General features: G+C 35.1%; 2 protein-coding genes across 2 annotated transcripts in view; one reads left to right on the top strand and one right to left on the bottom strand.

Annotated features, from left to right (window-relative positions):
- Nucleotides 1-6,403, top strand: part of LOC131425146 (uncharacterized) — a 45,348-nt gene extending 38,945 nt beyond the window's left edge. The window contains 2 exon segments of the mRNA XM_058586770.1: nt 4,061-4,224; nt 4,727-6,403. Coding sequence (XP_058442753.1) covers nt 4,061-4,224; nt 4,727-5,356 — 794 coding nt within the window. The 3' untranslated portion in view covers nt 5,357-6,403.
- An 11,357-nt stretch (nt 6,404-17,760) lies between these two features.
- Nucleotides 17,761-22,892, bottom strand: part of LOC131425145 (protein timeless homolog) — a 165,296-nt gene continuing 160,164 nt past the window's right edge. Inside the window, exons 14-15 of the mRNA XM_058586769.1 lie at nt 19,333-20,066; nt 17,761-18,651 (exon numbers count right to left, since the gene is read on the bottom strand). Of these exons, the coding sequence (XP_058442752.1) occupies nt 17,842-18,651; nt 19,333-20,066 (1,544 nt within the window). The 3' untranslated portion in view covers nt 17,761-17,841. The remainder of the gene's footprint in view (nt 18,652-19,332; nt 20,067-22,892) is intronic.

Here is a 22,892-nt window from a genome sequence, read left to right as displayed (position 1 = left end):
GTTATGTATCATTTGGACAAATGTTATCTGTTGATACAAAAGATGAGAAGGTTTATGCCTGCTGGAGAAGGAGAATTAAAATCTCAGCTCCAGCGGGCTTTTCCCTTGCTCCTAAATAGACAAATAAATAGATGGATGGAAAAGAGATGACCAAGATAAAAACTGTAAATTTTCAAAAATGTAATAGCAAATCCTTAGGGATTATCGAAAGTAATAAATTGGTTTTGAACGGTTGTCCATAACCTGATTTACCGCTAGTGATATTATTTAGTCGTGTTTGATGAATGTTCGTAGCATGATAATGTCAGGATCAATTTTCCATTAACAAATTAACGATAAAATGAAAAATTTTTGGACATTCGATAGTTCAAATTACCCTTTTATTAAATATTGTGTCCATAAGCTTTGACATGAACGCTGAATTCGTTCAAGAATTGTATTAAAAGGCCTCTCATTCGTCGGGCCACCACATCGTTTTGCTTAGTATTCAGTCCTGAGAATCAATATTCCGTTCTAGCGGAGTGAACATGAGGAGTGATTATACCAGTATTCTTCTTATCGTTAAAGCCAATGTACAAAACATCAGATCTCACAACTAATGGTTCTTACATGCCACGATTTCTCTTTCTGATATGATATTCATGATTCGCATAAGGTAATTCGTCAAGTAATTAAAAGTTCGGAAAATGAAATGATTTGGCTTAAGCAGCTTACAAATCTGTATGAAATGTTCAAAACGACGAATGTAACAATGAGAGATTCTCTTTGTTTACTTTCTCTTTGGATTATTACGGTACTCTTAGCAATCCTTCACTCAAATTATTTACCGATAATAATAACTAAAGCTATCATCTTTGAATCTGCACTGAATAAATTACCGACAAAAAGCAGGAATGTTTCGCAATAATCGAAAGAGAAAGTAAACAAAGAGAATCTCTCATTGTTACATTCGTCGTTTTGAACATTTCATACAGAAATGTCATGAATAGCATCCTAAGCAGACCGTTTTGAAGTAAACCACTCTTGAAAACTTACCCGAATCGGCTGAACAAACTTCAGCATGATAAATACCAGGAAAATATTTTCATCTGAATTCATTATTTCAACAGCAGAATCTTATCATTGATACGTAAAAAAAATCGTTACATTATTTGATTTGTTCAACTCAAGACCACGATGGCCAACATTATTCATCTAACTACATCTACTGGTAAAATATATTAGAACTTTTGCTTCTGTTTACGGTATAGCTAAAACAATCATGTGCATTCAACTATAAGGTCATTTGGCAAGTAATGATTTTGATACCCTATTAGGCACGTGTTTCCAAATGACGAATCAATCATGCATGTAAAATCATCACCCAAAACTACTCGTTGCGCGCCAAACGATTTTCCAACGATCTAGTATTCTTTTCTTCAACGGTGAAATACTGAGCATCTCCTTGTGCGCCAAACATCAATTGTAGATCTAGCAATCATTGGCGACTTTTTCAGTGGAAAATTCCATTGTCCATACAAAATAACTTTAGTGGTTTTTCCCACTTTTCCGGTAAGTTTTCCTAATATTTTTGATGTACGAACCCGGTGGGGGTAAAAAACTGATCAAACAAAAAAAAGCATCTCAATCCGTCCATCCGTTCTTACGTGATTCGATTACAAAGAATGATCTCTGCATTTTTATATATATAGATATATATATATATATATATATATATATATATATATATATATATATATATATATATATATATATATATATATATATATATATATATATATATATATATATATATATATATATATATATATATATATATATATATATATATATATATATATATATATATATATATATATATATATATATATATATATATATATATATATATATATATATATATATATATATATATATATATATATATATATATATATGAAATAAACACCGTTTTGTCCATTAATTTCGGTATTTCAGGAACCGAGAACTGGGAACCGGTACAGCCGAAGTCGGTTCGTTTGGCCAGTAACCAATGTAACCTACAAGTTGAAATACAAAGCCATGTTTAGAACAGTTTTTCCTGTTTTTGCTTTATCACTTTGAATGACGTAGATTTTCGATCACTATTTACGATACTTCCGGAAACAGGAGCTGATAACCGATATATCAAAAATAAAGTTTTTTTTGTCCATCAACTAACAAGATGGGCACAATGTCTAAATTATTTGGTTAGTTCAAAGAATTCTGTTAAGTTTTACATCGTCATGTATAGAAACACGCTCTTGAAATTTATTTTTTTCTTCTCATCATCATGTAATTCGGAACCAGAAGTCGTAACCGATTAAAATTTAATAGCGTTTTAGGGGTACGCAAGATCTTCCTTTGAATATAAATTTCTAATCGGTGCAACCATCAATTTTCACATTGATCGCTTATTCTTTCTATATGAGAATGATAAAAATGGCGTGTCGTGGCGTTCCGAAACTGAAAGTTGCTGTCAAACGAAAGAAATCGGTTCGGCCGTATTCAAGGCAATTTTTTAAAGGTGGTGACATATACATACGCACCCATACATTAAAAAGAATCATTCTCCGATCTCACCGTGCTTAGTGGAATAGTATATAACACATGGATCAGTAAGTCCCGAGACTAACAATGGAAACAACATTTTTTTTGCAATTTTTTTTTTTATTCATAAACATAATCACCTTTTAGGGTGATACAATGGTTCCAACGTTTTTCCAATTTTTCAATACCATGTTTATAAAAAAATTTATCTTTCGCTTCAAAATAAGCTTCAGTTTCAGCGATGACCTCCTCATTTGAGCCAAATCTTTTTCCCTGGAGCATTTTTTTAAGATCAGCAAAGAGCCAGTAGTCACTGGGGGCTAAATCTGGCGAGTATGGGGGGTGGGGAAGCAGAAGCCCAATTCGTTCGATTTCGCCATTGTTTTCATCGACTTGTGGCAGGGTGCATTGTCTGGATGAAATAGGATTTTTTCTCTGACTGTGTGGTCGTTTTTTTGCGATTTCCTCCTTCAAACGCACCAGTCAGTCAATATAATAATCACTGTTGATCGATTTACCTTTGTCGAGGTAGTCAATGAAAATCACGCCATGCGTATCCCAAAAAACTGACACCATGACTTTGCCAGCTGACTGCTGCGTTTTCGGACGCTTCGGACGGCTTTCGCCAGCAGTGCGTCACTCAGATGACTGCCGCTTCGACTCTGGAGTGTAGTGATGTATTCATGTTTAGTCCATGGTCACGTAACGACGCAAGAAATCTTTTTTGTTGCAAGTAAATAGCGATAAACTGCTTTCTGAATCATCGACTCGTTGCTGTTTTTGTTCCATCGAAAGTAATCGCGGCACCCACTTGGAAAAAACCTTTTTCATGCTCAATTTTTCATGAAGGATAGTAAATACACTTCCATATGATATCTGTGTCATCTCAGCAATCTCACGGAGCTTCACTTTACGATCTTTCATTATAATTTTTGTCACTTCACTCACATTTTCCGGTGTAACGACTTCCACAGGTCTACCCGAGCGTTCCGCGTCATTTGTGTCGGTACGACCACGTTTAAACTCGGCGAACCACCGACAAATCGTTGCTTTTGATGGACAAGAGTCCGGATAACATTTTTCAATCCATTGTTTCGCTTGCACGGTGTTTTTACCCATTAAAAAACATTGTTTTATCAAAACACGAAACTCGGTTTTTTTTCAAACTACAAAACGACTTTACTCCAACCTCGATAACTCAGCTGTTTCTGGTCGGATCGACTTAAAATTTTGACCCGTTTCAAGCAAAGGTTAGTACTCTAGAAAGACGTGGTTACTGGTTTACTACTAGCGCCATCTCTGCTTTAGTCTCGGGACTTATTGATCCATGTGTTATCACTTGGGGTCAGATGTTTTTGTTTCGACGATTTTATATCCTTTTCATAGAGAAAAGCAATATAGAGTTAAGGATTCCGTGCTCAAGCGAAAAATAATTTGCTAACTATCCTTTTCCCACTCGAAAAAAAAATGTAAAATCGTTTTTCCATTTTAGGTCGTTTTACGATGGGACAGAATTTGGCTCTTATCTGGAGCAGTGCTTCACTTGATGATGATCGAGATAGTGATTTTCCCGGGCGAATACGAAAATGGTTTGACGAGGTCAAAAAATACTCATTTGGAGCTAGGTTTTCTCTGGCCACTGGACACTATATGCAGGTACGTACATCGTTGGCAGACATTGGTTCAGCTAAAGCAGTTCGAAAGGGTAAAATCACTGAATAGTGAAAAGATAGCATCGTTTGTTCTTTCTGCTTCCATGGACAGCATCAGTGTCCACGGTGGACTAGCAAAAAAAAAACATAAAAGCAGATATACATAAACGAGTTGGCAAGAACCTAAAATGCTTGTTGAATATGTTTTGACCCTAGCAACTGATTTTATCACACAACCTTTTCCATATCCATCCCTATTGCAGAACGTTTTAAGCTAATTCAATTTTTTGATTTTTTTTTTTCAATGAGATTTTAATTATATGATAGATTAATCAGCCCCTAACACCCTGTAATATTTAGTCTGGATAGATTTCTGAGTTTGTTTACCGCATTGAAGGAATAAAAAAGAATACTATCATACATTCTGTCATAATTTTCAATATAAATTAACAATACCAGAGAAAATCATTCAAATTTTAATAATCAAATTTTAATAATCTTCGCAGCTTGTGTGGGCTGAAACGTTTCTGATTGGATGTGGATATTCCTACTACTACACAGGCAACAAGTATAATAAATTGTACGTCTGCAACTATGGGCCTGCGTGAGTATACACTATTGTTACCTGATTCAATGATATCGATTACATATTTGACATTTTCGTCTTGTATTCACACTTACAGTGGCAACGTCACCCGGCTTGTGAACATCATGGTTTGCAGAAATCCCACACCTATCCAAGCCTTTGTCTGCCGGGAGAACGGGATCCGTACCATCATGATAATACGATTCCTCAGAATTACTATTCTTATCAGACCTCAACTAATAATCATGAAAACCAGCACTACACATCTGCATCCACTCCTATGGCTGTGTTTACAACTATTGCCAGTGGGTTGAGCCATCAACTGCACGACAATCGTATCCTGTACAATCTCGTATTTGATCAGCACAAACAGCAGCAGCACTTTCAGCCAGCTCCTCCGATATCACATCAGCAAACATACCCCTACCATCTACCGAACCCATTGGCACCCATAACGACAGTCGGCGCAGCTCTACTTAAACCAACCAACGTCCTGAAATCGCCTTTCCTAACATATCGATGGGATTTGCTGTTCAATTTTCTACACTGAAATTAAAGATATTGTTGCAAGATGTGTCAGACCGGGGGCTTTTCCCAATGGAAATTATGTGTCAATCTTTTGCTTCATTGTAGCTGCACCTGGATACATTGAATCGTATTTGATTTGGGAAAGCATAATAATGCTTCGGATGCTCGAAAAAGGAAATTTTGACCACCTTCTTGCAACAAAACAGATCAGTAGGAGAACTTTTTCAAATGCTAAAACCAAATACAAGTAGCAGCAATCGCTTTCGAAGTAGCTCCAATAATCCCAACGTCCGGTAAAGCTTCGTTTGATTCAACGAGACCAGTTTGTGTTGTGCGGTATAACCGTTCCATTCATCCACCTCGCTCCGTAATCGCTACCGAAGGCAAACAGAGCTGGGCAAAAGATCAACATAGACTACAAAATACTGTCAAGTGCTAAACCTCATTCTTATTGCAGTGTTGCGGCGGCAAAGCAGTGACAAAAGATTACCCCTACCAGGACTAGTCCGATTTTCTGCCACCCACTCGTCGAATCGAAACGAACTTGGAAATGGCTTATTTACTTGCAGAGCTGGGAGAAATAATAATTAGATCGAAAACCTTGAAAGCGTTATCTTTCGATAGGTTTCGATGAGACTAAGAACTAAAAGTATGAGAGGAGAATGATTCTGTCGATAAACAATCGGCAAACAAATAGCTCAATCACAAATAAATTATTGAATTAGGAACTGCTCGTCGCTTAATTTAGACATGTTCAAGCTATTTGAATGTTTCTTGCAGTGGGTTCATATTCATCTTTTGAATATACATATAATGACTGTACAAATATTAGAGCTTCTAGTTAATGGAAAAGTGCTACCAACGTGCCAAAACTTCGATTGACTGAGTATCGATATCGTTAAGTCTGAAACTGTGGTGGAAGTCGTGTACTGCACTGGATTTGCATGCTAGAGTCAAAGCGCGGTCTTCGTATGAAGTTTATTTGACCCTCTCTTCGAAAATGCAGCTTTATTGCGATTTCAATGCAGTAGACTTCATTAATTGATAGCGGTATTATAAAAAATGTATGCCATATGAAAATAAATATTTATGCTGTACAAAAAATCACTATGAATGTCCCATTTCTTTTTCCTATATTAAAGAAAAATCCAATTCGCAATATAGTTGAGGGTAGGGTATTTTAGCCCACTTTAGGATTGATTTGATTTTGACAAACTTTGTAAAAATATCCACCAAATGTTGTAATATCTTTGAAAAACCCTTCCGCAATAGGTAATTCAATGTGATTAGCTTAAAATTGAGGCAACATGGGTTACTTAACATCGATTAAATCCATAAAGTTTGTTAGGTGGGCCAAAATATATCAAGTGGCCAAAATACCTCTGTTACTCTAGACATTTTTTCTAGAGTTCTGTTTTCAAATTATCGGATCTCCAAACAAACAAAGATGATTGAATTTATTTTTTTGACGGAAACTGTACCCAACTTGCAAATAAACGTAAATATAACTTACACATTACAAATTCAGAATTCAGTACATGAACGCTGCAAAACACACTGTCAAATGACAAAATTAACAATCCACACTCTTAGAAAAAATTAAATTTACGCTGGCGTAAATTTAAGCATTTCTTCGGTGATCACACAACATTATATCTACTAATATGTAAAACTAAATTTTGCGTCTGTATCGATGTAAGCTTCAGCTAAATTAACTGTAAAGTTACTGATATGACTTATCTTTACATGCTTTGAATTGTGAATGTAAGTGAATCGTGACGCTCCTTTTATGTGCATCTATAAAGATGTAAATTTTTCTAAGTGTGTATACACAATCATGAGGTGGAACTCCAGTATCCATCAGATCTCTCTATATTGCATGTTTGCAATATCGACTAATCTTTAATCCATGCACGGGCAAAATTCCGATTCTAGAAATGAGCAAGAGGAGTCATGATTTGGGGAAAAGAGTGTATTTTCATGTTATGATAATACACCATGATTAAAAGTTCTCGGAGCATGATCCATTTGGACTGATTTCGCTGAAATTTAAACGTAATGCACTTGACGTTGTTGGATATAACTTTAGGCGTGCTTCTGCAACGAAGGTAATTTTTGCAGCATAAATTCAGGCGTTATGTTTTAAAATATGAAGATTTTCAAATATGAATTAAATGCAATGGTGCGATGAATGTATTTTGTGCGCGATTTTAACTAATCATTAACAATTAAAATATTATGTTTATGACAAACGACGACGCATGAAATAACATGTTTACTTGCGTTAATTGCTCCAGTTTTGAATTTTCTGTTTCAGAATTTAAACACTTAAACGAACTGCATGAAAAACATGTGTAAATCAAACCTTCTAAAAAGAAACTCTTGCAAATGCCGCGGATTGATATTGCCTCTTACTTTTTCAAAACATCGTTTGCAAAAACGTTTATTTAAAATAATATTATTCTACAACAATAATAATTGTAATATTGTTCTAACAACAATAGTCACATTGAATTTGTGGGAATACATTCAGATATATTCATTCAAAATGCAACATATATGTTTGCCAAAATGAAAAGCGTAATCGTGCTTAGTCTCTTATAATGTCAAATTTCGGTTAATTATATTTATGTTGTCAATTCTCTGTCAGCCGTTGGGTAAAACAACACAATTATGAAATGAATATGCCTCAGGATCAAGTAAACATTCTCAGTAGTTCTTGCTTTTCAATTACTACTTTTTGCCTTACCATTAATCTATTGAGCAATCCATCACATCACTTGAGACAGAGGGTTCAAAGTGATATCCGGGTAGAAAATTGGAGTTACGAGTTTTGAAAGAAATACATTCTTCAAGTAACGCATATCCGGATCATGATTAATTTTCATGGGAGAAGACTTAATGCTCATGGTTTCATGAGAAGTTGAAATGATTGGTTTCATGATTTTCTAATCATGAAAGCAGTAACGGATTTTTTCTCGTGTGGAATTGACTCAGTACAAAAAGAAAACCATAATTCATAATCATCATAATCCAAATATAAAGTGTTTCGACAAAAAAATGGATTCGGTTATCGAAAATCCAAACCAGTCTCGATTCGTGCAGCCGACAAAGAATTTGTCCGAACTTCATATCTACAAGGTTTGAAAGGGCCTTAATCAAGGCGAGAAATAGACAGGGTTGGATAAAGGCATAGCCCAAGTAACAATTCGAATGCCTTATGGTTTCTATTATAATTTATAGGAGTTTTGTAATTGATTGTTCAGTCACTACTTGTTTTATAATAACTATAATAAGTGTCGCTTTTGATTAGTAATATCATAGTTTTGAAAGTTTCTATAAAACCTTTTACCGAGACTAACAACTGGACTAAAAATAAATCAATTTGTACTAGAATAAAACCATGCAAACGCTCTTAATATTGCTTTAAAATTTTTCTTTAATACATTATTGTCAGTTAAATTCTTTCATAAATCTAGTTTTGTGTGTGCGTGTTCATTGAATGACAGTTTCACTCAGAGTAAATTTGAGGGTTCTAAAGTACATTTATGACACTTTTATTGTGGGCTATTTGATTTATTGCTTCTTAGATTAAGTGTAATTTGCATTAAAGATTTTATTTACGAGTTTGACGCTTTTTCCGAAAGTAAAAACTTCATGCGCTTTTATTTTTATCGTGAATGTATGGAAAAAATAAGAATTATAACTAATTGCCTTGAAATAAATGTGGTATTTACGAAACTCTCCATGATTTATGATAATTATTATTTACTGTGATTCATCGTCATTTTTGTATAAAACTATTTCGTGGCGTTAAAACTTGTGCCTATGTTCTGAAAATGAATCGTGAAACTCCACCATATTTCCTTGTTTTTGCATTTCGAAGTTTATTCGATGTCAATAAAGACTACGGTATCGAACATCATAATGGCGGCCATGATTTTTTTTAATGCAAATTACACTTAACCTAAGAAGCAATGAATCAAATAGCCCACAACCAATGTGTCATAAATCTACTTTAGAACCCTCAAATTTGCTCTGTGTGAAACTGTCATCCAATGAACACGCACACACAAAACTAGATTTATGAAAGAATTTAACTGACAATGTTTCAAAGAAAATGTTTGAAAGCAATATGAAAAGCGTTTGCATGGTACAATTGTTTTATTTTTAGTCCAGTTGTTAGTCTAGGTAAAGGGTTTTATATAGAAGCTTTAAAAACTATGATATTACTTGTCAAAAGAGACACTTATTATAGTTCTCATAAAACAGGTAAGGATTGAAAAATCAATTACAAAACTCCTATAAATTATAATCAAAACCATAAGGCATTCGAATTGTTACTTGGGAGGTGCGCCGAAATTCAGAAATTTTGAGAACATTTCTGTTCATTTTTTTGGATTTTTTTTAATGTGGAAAGAGAAATGTGCGAGTTTGACAAACGGAATCAAACGCGTGGAAGGTTGACGTGAAGGATTCTAACCATAAAGGATCATTTATATAAGGATACATTTTTTAAAATTACCGTTTAATTCTGTTATAAGTATATCATTAATTAAAATAAAAATAATTTAAAAAAAAAAATAAAAAAAAACCGCTAATACACTGAAGATGAATATAAATTGTATTCGAAATACGTATATGTGATGTGACGTTTATTATATATGAATAATAGTGTTGTGAGATACATAGTGAATTTGTATAGTGACGTGATATACTTATAACAGAATTAAATGGTAATATTAAAAAATTTATCCTTGTAAAATCATTCTGTTCAAACACTCAAACGAAAAGTTAATGATCATTTATATGATTTATGATTCTTAGCGGGACGATATCCTCACATGATGCCACATGATGGGCGTAGTAAAAAGCCTTGGTATTACATTCCTGTAGTGGAATTTGACCATCTGTTTCAACAGACTTCGCAGCCGATTTAGAGTGTACAGAACCATTGCATGGCTGGTGCTACGATCCTACTGACACTACGGATCCTTCCAAGTCGGGGCTCGAACATACGACAACTGGTTTGTTAGATCCCATGCATTGAACCGCCAAGCCGGGACAAGTACTACGCCCTACTTGCCTCTAAAAAAAGGGAGTGTAATGTTTGTAACGGCATAACTCCGGAACTACTGCACGAATTGCATTAAAACTTCTTGCTCTTCAGAAATAGTCATAAAGGTATTTGTATAGGGGAGGAAGCGTAGCAAGTGTCGTTAACAGGGAGATCATGAAAAAAATTATAAAATTTGACAAGAATCGATAATTTTTGAAGACCATGCAAACATTTTCCATACCTTAGGATTATATGATTATATGGGGGGTGGATGTAGCAATTGCCTTCAAAAAGGGGAATGTAACGGCATAACTCCAAATCGACTGAACGGATTGCTTGGCACAGATGGTTTTTTGCTCTTTAGAGATAGTTGTTGTTATGGGGGAGAGAGCGTAGCAAGTGTCCTTAACGGGGGTCATGAAAAAATTTATTTAATTTGATGAGAATCGACACTTTTTGAAGGCCAAAGATATTTTTGGAGCAACTTAGATATGATTATAAGGGTATTCGTGTGGGGTGGATGTAGTGCGTGCCTCTAAAAAAGGGGATGTAATGTTTGTAACGGCATAACTCCGGAACTACTGAACGGATTGCTATCAAATTTGGCACACATACTTCTTGCTCTTCAGAGATGATCATTAGGACATTTTCAGGGAGGAGAGTGTGTAGCAAGTGCCCCTAATATGGGGGGAATTAAAACTACGAAACAATTAAACGAATCGCCACCAAGTTTGGCACATGTACCGAAGGAATCTATATTTTTTGAAAAACAGATACTTTCTACACTACCCAGGCTAATCATGGAGGAGATCTGTAGTAAGTTCACTGACAAAAAGTAAGTTAAATCAAAATAGATTATGAGGTTATTTCGAGGGTAAGGGCGCGTAGCAATTGCCCCGAACATGGAAAGTGTAAGGGAAAGTTGGTCGGGTTTCACGAAAAATTGGTACTTTTTTACGATTGAGGTTCACAAAAATATTCACAAGAGGGAGGGGGAATAAGTATTCTCAACATTGGTGTGAATTGACGAAATCATGCAATCAATGGGCATTTTTTAGGTAAATTGAGAAAACTGTCACTCAGGGTGATGGAAATAAGTTTACAACAACAATTGTATTAGCTGAATCGTTATTCCTAAAAAATTTTTCGGACTTGCCTTCATGAAACATTTCCGAGCAACGACGGGTAAATCAGCTAGTTCATTTTAAACATGATTGGCTCAACAGAAAAGTTATACAGGGTTGTTACGAAAAATTTCAAAATCAAAACGCGCGAAATCCGCGCGAAGTCGAAAACTAAATCTCGCGAAGTTGAAAACTAAAACGCGCGATATTCGAGTGAAGCGTTAGACAACTATTTTAATGCAGGTGATACTTTATGCAGTATCTGAAAATTCACTTAAATATAATTAAAAAATCTGTATAAGTTTGTCATGAACACAATAAATACGGCACGTCACTTCGAGAAACCCCATGAAAACGATTTCATTTTTATTCGCCATCTTTTTCGATGCCCTTAGTTAAGGAGCAAGACTTTTTGCAAACGTATGAGTAATGTCAACAATATGCACGTAAAACAGATTCCGGCTCTTCTTTCCCTGATTTTAAACAATAAATCTTCCATATGGTTGGAAAATAAACTAATCAGTTCATTCTGCTTAAAATTGCAATTCAAGAAAAGTGTCTTAGTCTAGAACTCTTCGGTTTTCCTTAAAACAGCTCAAGAAAAATTATCTCAGTTTCAGCTTACTTCTACTGACACATTTGATTAGCAATAAACACATTCCTATATGGATTTCCTCTAGCAGAAATTTTTTCGTAGCTTCTATAAGTAAGCCCGTAAAATAGGAACCTTTAATTTAACACGCGAAAGGCAAGGGAAATAGCATGTTGTCGTAAATCTATTTTTCCGGAAAACTACTTTTTAACAGAAAATATTTAGTTTTGCTTATTTTGTGTAGCGCAATCTAATACAAATGCTTTGAAGCAGTGTTGCCAACTTTTTTTATTAAGGAAATAAAATCTACATTCATAAAATGTAAGCAATTTTCCATCAAACCTTGGAGAAAGATTGTTCAAAACTGATATATCATACAAAATTTCAGGCTTAACATTTATTTGAGAATAAATTATTGTAAAAAAGATTGTTTGAAACTCAATCCTGCAAGTCGTTGCACTCGTACTGAATAAAATGTACGTAATACACAAATTACCAACACAAGCTAACTTGGTTTACTCTTGATCCTTAATTAATACTCTCTGATGTACGGAAATGTTACAGTACAAATAAAAATGCTTACAATTGTGATTTTGAAAGAAGTTAAATAGATTTCATCGAAGATATTTTTTTCGACATCTTCGACATCTTTTTGCTCGACAAACATTTCCTTCTTGGTAAGAAGAATTTTAAGGTAGACCACATCAGGATGATCTGATTCACTCTGTTTAATTTCAGTTTCAACAATAATAGCGCCTTCTTCTGTTGCCAGAATTTACTCTGAATGTCTTTCATTTCCTCCTCATCTTTTATTCTTCTATTTGGATAAGGGAAAAGCCTACTGGAATTAGTTTCTGTCAAACTTGTTCTCCAGCAGGCATAAAACCTCCTCATCTTTTGCATCAATAGATCAAAATCATCCAAATGATACATTTCCTTAAATCTAGTGCTTCTATAGTAACTAAATCTAATGAGACAGTGACATAAGAAACGATTTCTTGATAACATTACGTGATAAATGAAAGTCGAAAAAATTGGAACATTTGTTAAATATGCGGCACATGCTGGCAATGGGCTCGTTATATCCATAATTAGTTCTAACATAGATAATCCGAAAGTATAAATAGGAAAATTACGACGTCGAAAGTCAAATTGTAACAATTGAAAGCTCTATGTGCTCTTTAAAATTTACCTTGGTTTCCAGACAACCCAGGTCCTTAACAGACGATGCGCGTTCGAGAACAGTTTGTGGCATATTATATTCGAACTTGAATACAGACTTTTTGCTACAAAAAGAGACGACGGAGCATTTAGTGGCATTTAAACCATTTTGAAATATGAAATACGAAAGTCATCGGCGAACGATAGTCTCATACACTTGATCGAAAAATTTAGATCGTTGAGATACAATAAAATTATGAACGGTTCAAGGTGACTTCCTTGAGGAACTCCAGACGTAACAGCACATGGTGAGGTTGTACAGGTTCCTATTTTGACAATCATTTCATTACCAGTTAGATATGATCGAAGCCAATTAAAAAATGATCCGTTTAATCCCAGTCTACTTAACTTGGAGATCGTTATGTGATGGTTGATTTCGTCGAACGCAGCAGGGGAAGTTTAAAGCTTTGGCATGGACCCAAGCTGAGTCTCTGATGTAGTCAGAGCAACTATGTGTTATAAAATCCAGAACTATAATTTGAAACAGCTTCGATACAGCGCACAAAGCAACAGTTCCACGGTAGTTGGATACTATACCCTTGTTCACATAGGATTTCTTCCATATTTCAGGAAAAATTCCAGAACGCAAAAAACAATTGAAAATGTTGAATAGTGGAACCAACAAACTATTAGAACACTTTCTTATCACCACGGATGGAATCCCAGAACTTCTTCGTTTCTTCTATTGTCAGACTTTGCTTCGTAAGCATGTCGTGTAAATTTTGCTTTAAGAATGCGATTTTTATCATGCACAAAATTTGTTACCATATTATTGAAAAATCGCATTCCATTTATCACGTTATTTGCATTATTGAATGTATTATCACTGAGACGATATCTTCCATCTGGCATCAATATCTTTGAGTGCAAAATGTTGGAATAGCAACTTGTATCACTCGAGATCGAAATGCATAAAATCGAAATTTTGCCCACTGAAGAAAACATTGGCTAGAACCGCCTTCTAGTAAATTTTACTAAATTTCTGTTTGAGCTGTTAGTAGAATGTTCTCACTAATAGTACTGTTGTTGTACCGTTGAATTCCACTATGTTATATCACGTCATTACACTCTCACAAAGTCACTATTTTCACAGTCACTATTTTTCCGAAAGTGTTTCAAACATTATAATACAGATACGTATTTCGGAATGCTATTTGCATCCTTCTTCAGTGTATCGGTTTTATAAGTTTTTAAAAAACTCCGAAATACGTATCTGTATTATAACGTTTGAAACACTTTCGGAAAAATAGTGACTGTGAAAATAGTGACTTTGTGAGAGTGTAATGACGTGATATAACATAGTGGAATTCAACGGTACAACAACAGTACTATTAGTGAGTAAATTTTAGTTTTATCAAGGTGAAAATTCGACCATCTCGACCAATATCTGAAACGTTCGCTCATCTTCAATTTTTTAGGGTTTATAGAACTCACAAGCTTCAAAAATTTGCAAAAAATTTTGTAGAATGATGTTTTTTAAAATTCGCGCAAAATCCGCGCCGTAGCATCAAAATCTTAGTAGAAACCGCGCCAAATCCGCGAAAATCGCGAAATCCGCGAAAATCGCGAAATCCGCGAAAACCGCGAGATCCGTGCGACCGTAACAACCCTGGTTATAGGAAAAAAATGTTGAGCAACTTTGCTGAAAAAGCTAGCTTCTCTAGCTCTTCATTTGAATGAGTTACATGAATTTTTTGGAGTCAAAGTAAGGTACGAAAAAATTGTATTCCAAAGAGTTGTCAAGCTAATTATAGCGCTCAATTTTGCAGAACTATGCTTTTGCTTTTTCATATAGAAAGGTTATGCAATCACTGTGAAAACCGATTTTTAGCCGAGGCCCAAAGGGCCGAAGTCATATACCATTCAATTCAGCTCGACGCAAATGTCTGTGTGTGAGTATGTGTGTGTATGCAACAAAAATTTGCACTCGATTTTCTCGGAGATGGCTGAACCAATTTTCACAAACCTAGGTTAAAATGAAAGGTCTCGTGGTCCCATAGGGTGCTGTTGAATTTTATCCGGATCGGACTTCCGGTTCGAGAGTAACGGGGTAAAATATGCAAAAAAATGAATAAAAAGTGCACTCGATTTTCTCAAAGACCACTCAGCCGATTTTCTTCAACTAAGATTTAAATTAAATGCCTTGTAGCCTCATAAGTTGGTACTGAATTTCATTTGGATCAGCTTTCCAGTTCGGGAGTTACGGAGTAAAATGTGAAAAATGAACTAAAAACGTACAATCAATTTTCTCCGAGACCGCTCATCCAATTTTCACTATCGTAGGTTCAAGTGAAAAGTCTTACAACCCCATATAATCCTACCAAACTTCATCCGGACTTCGGGTTCCGGAATTACAGCAAAGCAAAGCTTTGATATTATATTCCTGTAGTGGAATTTGACTTTCTGTTTCAACAGACTTCGCAGCCGATTCACAGTATACAGAACCATTGCATGGATGGTGCTACGATTCTACTGATACTACGGATCCTTTCAGCTCAGGGCTCGAACATACGACAACTGATTTGTAAAACCAGTCCGGAATTACAGACTGATAGGGAAAAAAATTCAGGGACGTGTTTTTATACATGACACGGAAAATTCAATCAAATACATTCAAATGACCGTATACTTCTTGAATTGGACAGATTCGGTTAGTTGATGATCAAATACATTGATTTTGGGTATACCGGATCTTCGTTCTAGATTCCGGAAATATCGAAAATAAGTAATCGTATACTCCAAACCGGAAATCACTCCATTATCTTAGAAACGGCTCAACCGGTTTTCATATTCTTAGACTTAAATCAAAGGTCTTATGATTATATACAAAACTTCATCATTTGAAAAATTTTCTAAACTGACCTCAAAACTACTTCATTCAATAGTCATTATCAGTAGACGGTCAAAAAACTGATTCCGGCTATCATGGATCCGACTTCCGGTTCCGGAACTATAGAGTGCAGTGTGTTTAAAATTTTATACCATCACTTAATGTTAATATTTTGTTTTCTGATTTTTTTTATATTTTATTAAAAAAAGTAGGATGGAACTTATTCACATAACTATGATGTGAACATTTTTTTGAGTGAAAAAGAAGTGTTTTGTTTTTAGAAAAAGAGGGTAGTAGACCAAAAGGTTGTGTTGTCGGAGAGTGTTCAGGTACGCCACTGTTGCACATATTCGACTTTTGTACATAATGTTCATACATATGCATAAACACATTAACTTCGGCAATATATTATGTATATATACATATACATATACGGAGGGGGTATTGTTAACCCCTGCAACCCACCCCTGTATACACGCCTGGTCTTAGGCTTGATTGCTGGTATTGAGTTTGAAACTTGCTTACTACACAAAAAACTTAATTTACGCCCAAAATCACATGGCGTTCAGGTTCCAAAATAACATGGCTGACATTTTCGGTTCGGGAGATATGATCGTATAAGTGACGCAACCGACAAAATGCACTTGACCGAGCGAAGATATAGTTGTAGAAGTGATGTAGACTTTTTTGTATATGCACATTTTTTCGGAGAACCCATTTCAACTGATCTTAGGCTCATTTAAAAGCTACTATTAGATCATTGATCAAGTTCGAATATCATATGACTAACACTTCCAGATCTGGAGATTAAATAGTAAAATTCGAAACGACACAATTTTTTTTTATTTTTCATATGCGACGGTAGCATGCTACCCGAATCAATCTGAGTGAAAAAAAAGTTTCAATGAGACTGTTTTAAGAAGAAAAGAAAGATGGATAAAGAAGATGTTTTGTAGTTAGATTTACTGAAATAAAAAAAATTAATAAAACCTTTTATAAATTTTAAAGAATCACGCACTGCTCTGTATAAAACAGATATTCCATCACATTTTGATAAAGAAAATTACAGATCGATTGTATATATTCCTTTTAGAAAAAAGGTAGAATTTATCGATTCCTGTTCCGTTACCATAAAGCTGCTCTCGAATATCATTCGTTCTCACGGTGAAAGGATTAAATGACACTTCCTGCAGAAGAACACAAAATTTTTATAGTTTCATGCATAAATAAACATTTCAACTATGACGATTTTGACTGTACACACTGCGACACAAAAATGTTATTCTACACAGTGCCTACCCGACTGTGCCGTATGGTACATGCACAACATGCAAAGTATGCAAAAAACGAACCGGCTAAAATGTTTTTGAAACAATAAAAATATGTTCGGAATTATTGCTAGTTTTAGGTCGGTGATCCAGAGCATAAGGTACTGTTTCGACCAATTTTATGAAGATTGTGTCCGTGGGACGCTAGCCATGGAATTGTTATGTACGTTAAAAAGTGATTGTGAAGTTTATTAAAAATCAAAAAGTCAAGTTCCGGAACGAAATGTAGGGCCTGAAAAAAACAATGCTAAAAAACACAAAAGTACCGAATATTGTCGATTTAGGAAGATTTTAATTTATTCATAAAATATTTAAATGGAGTATAAACACGTGTGTATGCCTTTTGTGGGGTTTTAATCATCATCTTCATTATCGCTGATAACAGCGCGACGACGGTGTTTAGCTTTCATTTGTAAAGCGTCATTTTCATCAGACAAGTCTGAATTTTCAGATCGGCCACGTTTTGCGGTTATTGCTGCAATTCCTGTGCCTCCATCATAAATTCGCTCCCCGCTATCATCATCATCATCGTCATCGGAGACAACCAGTCGCACCTGTTCACTATCTGATTCCGGTTCGGAATCGGAAGTCTTTCGGATTCTTCGCAGTTTAGTTTTCGATTTTGCTCTTTTGACATTTGTATCGAATGTAGTGGCAGTTGCGTCAGCATCGTTATCATTTTCCTCGTCCGAAATTAGCAACGAACGATGACTAGGAATATCTTCCAGATTTTCCTTTTCTTCGTCATCTAACTCGGCAACGATTTCACCGTCCCCTTCATCAGTAGCCCCTTCCAGTGCTAAGTCATTCCGTTTGAATTTGTTATCGTTACTCTTTTTTATATTTTTTGTGTTACCCTTCTTCCGTTCATTTGATTTTTGGTTGGACTTTTTTCTGGATTTTTGCTTAAGTGGCTCACGTATTTCGCTCTCGTCATCGCTTTTGCTGTACAGTACGTTAGTCTTGTTTCTCCACGCACTGAAAATATCTTCAGATAGCTCCTCTTCCTCGTCATCTTCAGCAGGATATTCGACATTTTCTATAGCTAGTGGTTCGTCTTGCTGTTCCTCTTCCTCTTCCTGGCGATAGTCACCGTTGAGCAGTTTCACGCGCAATTGAAGCTCGGACAGATTCATCGTAACGGGAATGCGCCAGTACGCTTCCTGAAAGCAGGTGAAGGGGAATGAATCAAATTATAGTTTGATGAATAAAATATTTCGGATGAAAATGCAGCGACTTGTAATAGAATCAAAAGTGATTATATTTATTATCCCTGTTTAGATAAGACGATAACTTGGCACCTATCGATGAAGCATAATGGGAAGTAGGCCTTTAATGACTAGAACTTTATTATTTTATTGAAGAAGCTTCTGGCGGAAGATTTTGCTCTGTCGCTTTAATGCATTTTAATTCAATATTTAAGTTGTTGTAAAATATATTATTTTATGTTGGGGGTTTTATTTATTGTTGATTTATCTACTTACAAACAAATTTTGGCAGTATTTGATGAGAAATACATAAGAAAATATCTTATTTATTTTTTAAATACATGAGGAAATATCTTATTGTACAACATTTCAAAATTTTACTTTAAAATAAGTGTGGGACAAATAACCTGACTAAATTTCAATGTTTTCTTAAATTGACTATTTTTCAAACAGAAAACTAGTGAACACATAGAATTTGTATAGGAATTAATAACGACCTTAAGTTTCATAGATGATTTTGATTACATGACACGAATGTACTTCCTAAATCCATTTTTCTACAGAAAAAAATTCGTGAAATCGTATTGAGGCGAAAAATAAACTACTTAGTGATATGTGACTTATTGTTTTACTTACGTTATCCAACGGTTCCGTAACACCCAACTGTTTTAACAAATCTTTGAATAGGGCATTTTCCAGCGCTTCTTTCTGCGATTGCATGATAGGAACAAGCGGTACACCATCGTCGGGATCCTCAGCAGCATCATCATAGTCCTCACAGGCTTCGGAAAAAGATTCTGCTAACCACTCAACGGCTTCTTTCATAGATTCTTCCAGCTCTATCAATATTGTGCGTAGACGCTTAGTACAAAAAGAAACTTTTGCTGGAACACGTTTCTGTTTCTTCGTCGCTTTGCGATTTGACTGCAATGCTTTCGTATTGTGTGTAGGAATTTTTTCAACATCCTCATTGGTTTCGTTATCTGATTCCGACATTGATTCATCATCACTGGATCTAACACCACTTTTATTAGTCTTTCTCGTCCCAGACTTTCTCGGTGGCTTTACTTCGGATTTATCAGCAATTAATCCAATGGTTATCATACGTTTAACTATGGCTTGTTTGGATCGCACTCCATCGAACTCTCCAGTTATGACAGAGAGCACATGTTCATTTTGTCGGTGATTCTCATATAATTCTCTCAACTTATCATCTTGTTCCTGGCTCCAAAGATTTTTGTTGACTGCGGCTGCATTGCTCTTTTTTGTTGGTGCTTTGAATATCAAACCTAACTCTTTCAGCTTTTTGATGATTGCACGACGCGTTCGAGTTTTATCGATTAAATTATCTTGTATCCAATCGATAACATCTGTTAGAAAGAAATTGTACATGATTAACATTATTAGTATTTAATTAATCCTATGAAAAAAACGAGTCTAAAAAATCAAAAGAACTTAGTTCAAAATTATAAATAAAATTTAAAACTAACGCATATTAGTAGGTGAGATAAAAAATTCATCATCATGCAGTTTTATATAAAAATTTCGGATCGAATCAAAAAATGAAAACAATGGCTGATACTGATACTGATCATAACATTTTGAATTGATCCGATGCGTACTTCGTTTTAAACTGTGTAACAGTCTAGTTGAGTTGCTCTTGCTCTCTTTCTCCAAATTCAGTACTTCCAACACTCTAATATTGTTAATACCTAATACTTGAGCTTGAGCTTGAGCGACCACCTCTGGTTGCTGCTCCGTTACTGATCGGGATTAGCTGAAATTGTACAGGGAATTTCTAGATGATCCGACCTGGGACTGGTAAATCATCCTTCAATGTACATCTTCTGGTAACCCCAGAATTCATTGATCAGTAGGATTTAGACAAAATAGTTTATGCATTGCATTGACATATTCTAAACAGTTGTTATAAAATCATTTTTAATCACCAAATAAAGATCAACAGATTTCACGCGCGTCTTGATTCTGTATTATTTGTGTTTTAATTATTTATTAAAATTATTAATTGGTATTTATTTGGTTGATCTGGGCAGCCGGCTACCGAGAAAATATTAATTTATTGTTTTAAATATTGATATCAAGTATTTTTTACTATATATTCAATATACCGATATATGTTATCTCTGTTATAAACTTTGTAATATCAACGGATTTGCGCACGCTAGACGGAAATAGATAGGTTGAATGAAGAGATAATTGATTTGAGTTAATTTACTCAATTTTAGGCTGAATACGGTTTACTTAATTTTAGTTTACTGAACAAAAACCTCACTGTTGACTTGTTTTGCTCTTCGGGATATGACCATCGACAATGGAGATTGAAAATGAAATAAAAGATTCAAAACAACTCAATATCAAGTAAAAAGAAGTCAAATATAAGGAAGGTTTTATTTTCTGTGTATGTTTTACCAAACAAAACACAGAATGCCATCTATTGAAAGAAACCAGGAATAGATCAGGTAACAGTTCGGCTGAAAAGTTCGTATCGTTTAATAGAAACACACATTTTTTGCCAAAATTCGTTTTTATTATTCAACATAATTGCCATCAGAGGCGATACAGCGATTATAGCGATCTTCCAACTTTTCGATACCATTTTTGTAGTACGATTTGTCCTTTGCCTCAAAATAGGCCTCAGTTTCAGCGATTACCTCTTCATAGATTCTAAATTTTTTACCAGCGAGCATTATCTTGAGGTCTGAAAACAGGAAAAAGTCAATGGGGGCCAAATCTGGAGAAAACGGTGGATGAGGGAGCAATTCGAAGCCCAATTCGTTCAATTTCAGCATGGTTTTTCGTTGTTGTTTTTGATCGATTGTGAGCTCACGCGGTATCCATTTTGCACAAAGCTTTCTCATATCCAAATATTCGTGAATAATATGTCCAACACGTTCCTTTGATATCTTTAGGGTGTCAGCTATCTCGATCAACTTCACTTTACGGTCATTGAACATCATTTTGTGGATTTTTTTCACGTTTTCATCGGTAACAGCCTCTTTTGGACGTCCACTGCGTTCATCGTCTTCGGTGCTCATATAACCAGTACGAAATTTTGCGAACCACTTACGAATTGTTGCTTCGCCCGGTGCAGAGTCAGGATAACACTCATCAAGCCATTTTTTGGTATCGGCGGCACTTTTTTTCATCAAAAAGTAGTGTTTCATCAACACACGAAATTCTTTTTTTTTTTTCATTTTTTTCACAATAACAAAAGTAGCTTCACTCAAAATGCAATATCTCACAAACTAATAATCAGACAGCTGTCAAATTTATACACGTATCTTTTGAAGGTTGGTACTAACTGAAAATGGTATGGATTTAATTCTAGTGGCGCCCTCTCATAGAAACGATACGAACTTTTCAGCCGATCTGTTACACTCTAGGACAGGACTAGACAACTGCCGTTTTTTTCAAGTAGAATAGCATCTAATTTTTGTAGAACTCTGTTGAAAATTTGAAAAAACTCTCGGCCAATGCAGCCAGCGCAGAAGGAACGATGATAAATATTCAATGAAATTTCAAATACAATTCATATGAAATTTATAATCTATAGAACTTTAGTTTTGGATTTTTCAAACCGTTTCGGTAGAAAATCGATGATTTGCACCTTATATTCACTTCATTTGCAGATTATAGCGAACCGTAATCAACTAGTAACACGGAAATTCTCCCACATTAAAAACGGTGATGTTGGCAACCCTTTTTATTTCACCCCGCAGTAACATCAATTTCAAGGTCGAATACTTGCTTATGCAAATACCAATCATAAGCTGGTCCCAAACTGGCCCTAAAAGCGGATACATGGTTACTTGGTCCTGTCCTAGGGTACACCAGTAGTCATTTTGTGTCTGTTGATTCGGTAATAAAAGAAATTAAAACTACATCGCAAGTAAAGAATCAACAAACCACTCTCTGCTACTACTATGTATTTCCTTGAAGTAAAGGAAATATAAAAATATCTTATATAAAAAGGATGTGCAGTCACTGTGGAAACCGACCACTGAAACGAGACCCGGAAGGCCGAATGTTATATACTGTATGTATGTGACTAAAATATGCGCTTGATTTCCTCAGAGATGTCTAAAAATATTTTCACAAACTTAGACTAAAATTAAAGGTCTTACGGTCCCATACGTTGCTATTGGATTTCATCCGAATCCGACCTCCGGTTTCGG

The sequence above is a fragment of the Malaya genurostris genome, chromosome 1 (assembly GCF_030247185.1).
Source record: "Malaya genurostris strain Urasoe2022 chromosome 1, Malgen_1.1, whole genome shotgun sequence".
Lineage (NCBI taxonomy): Eukaryota > Metazoa > Arthropoda > Insecta > Diptera > Culicidae > Malaya > Malaya genurostris.
Note: the sequence above shows the minus strand (reverse complement) of the source record. Positions and strands in the feature narration are given on the sequence as shown.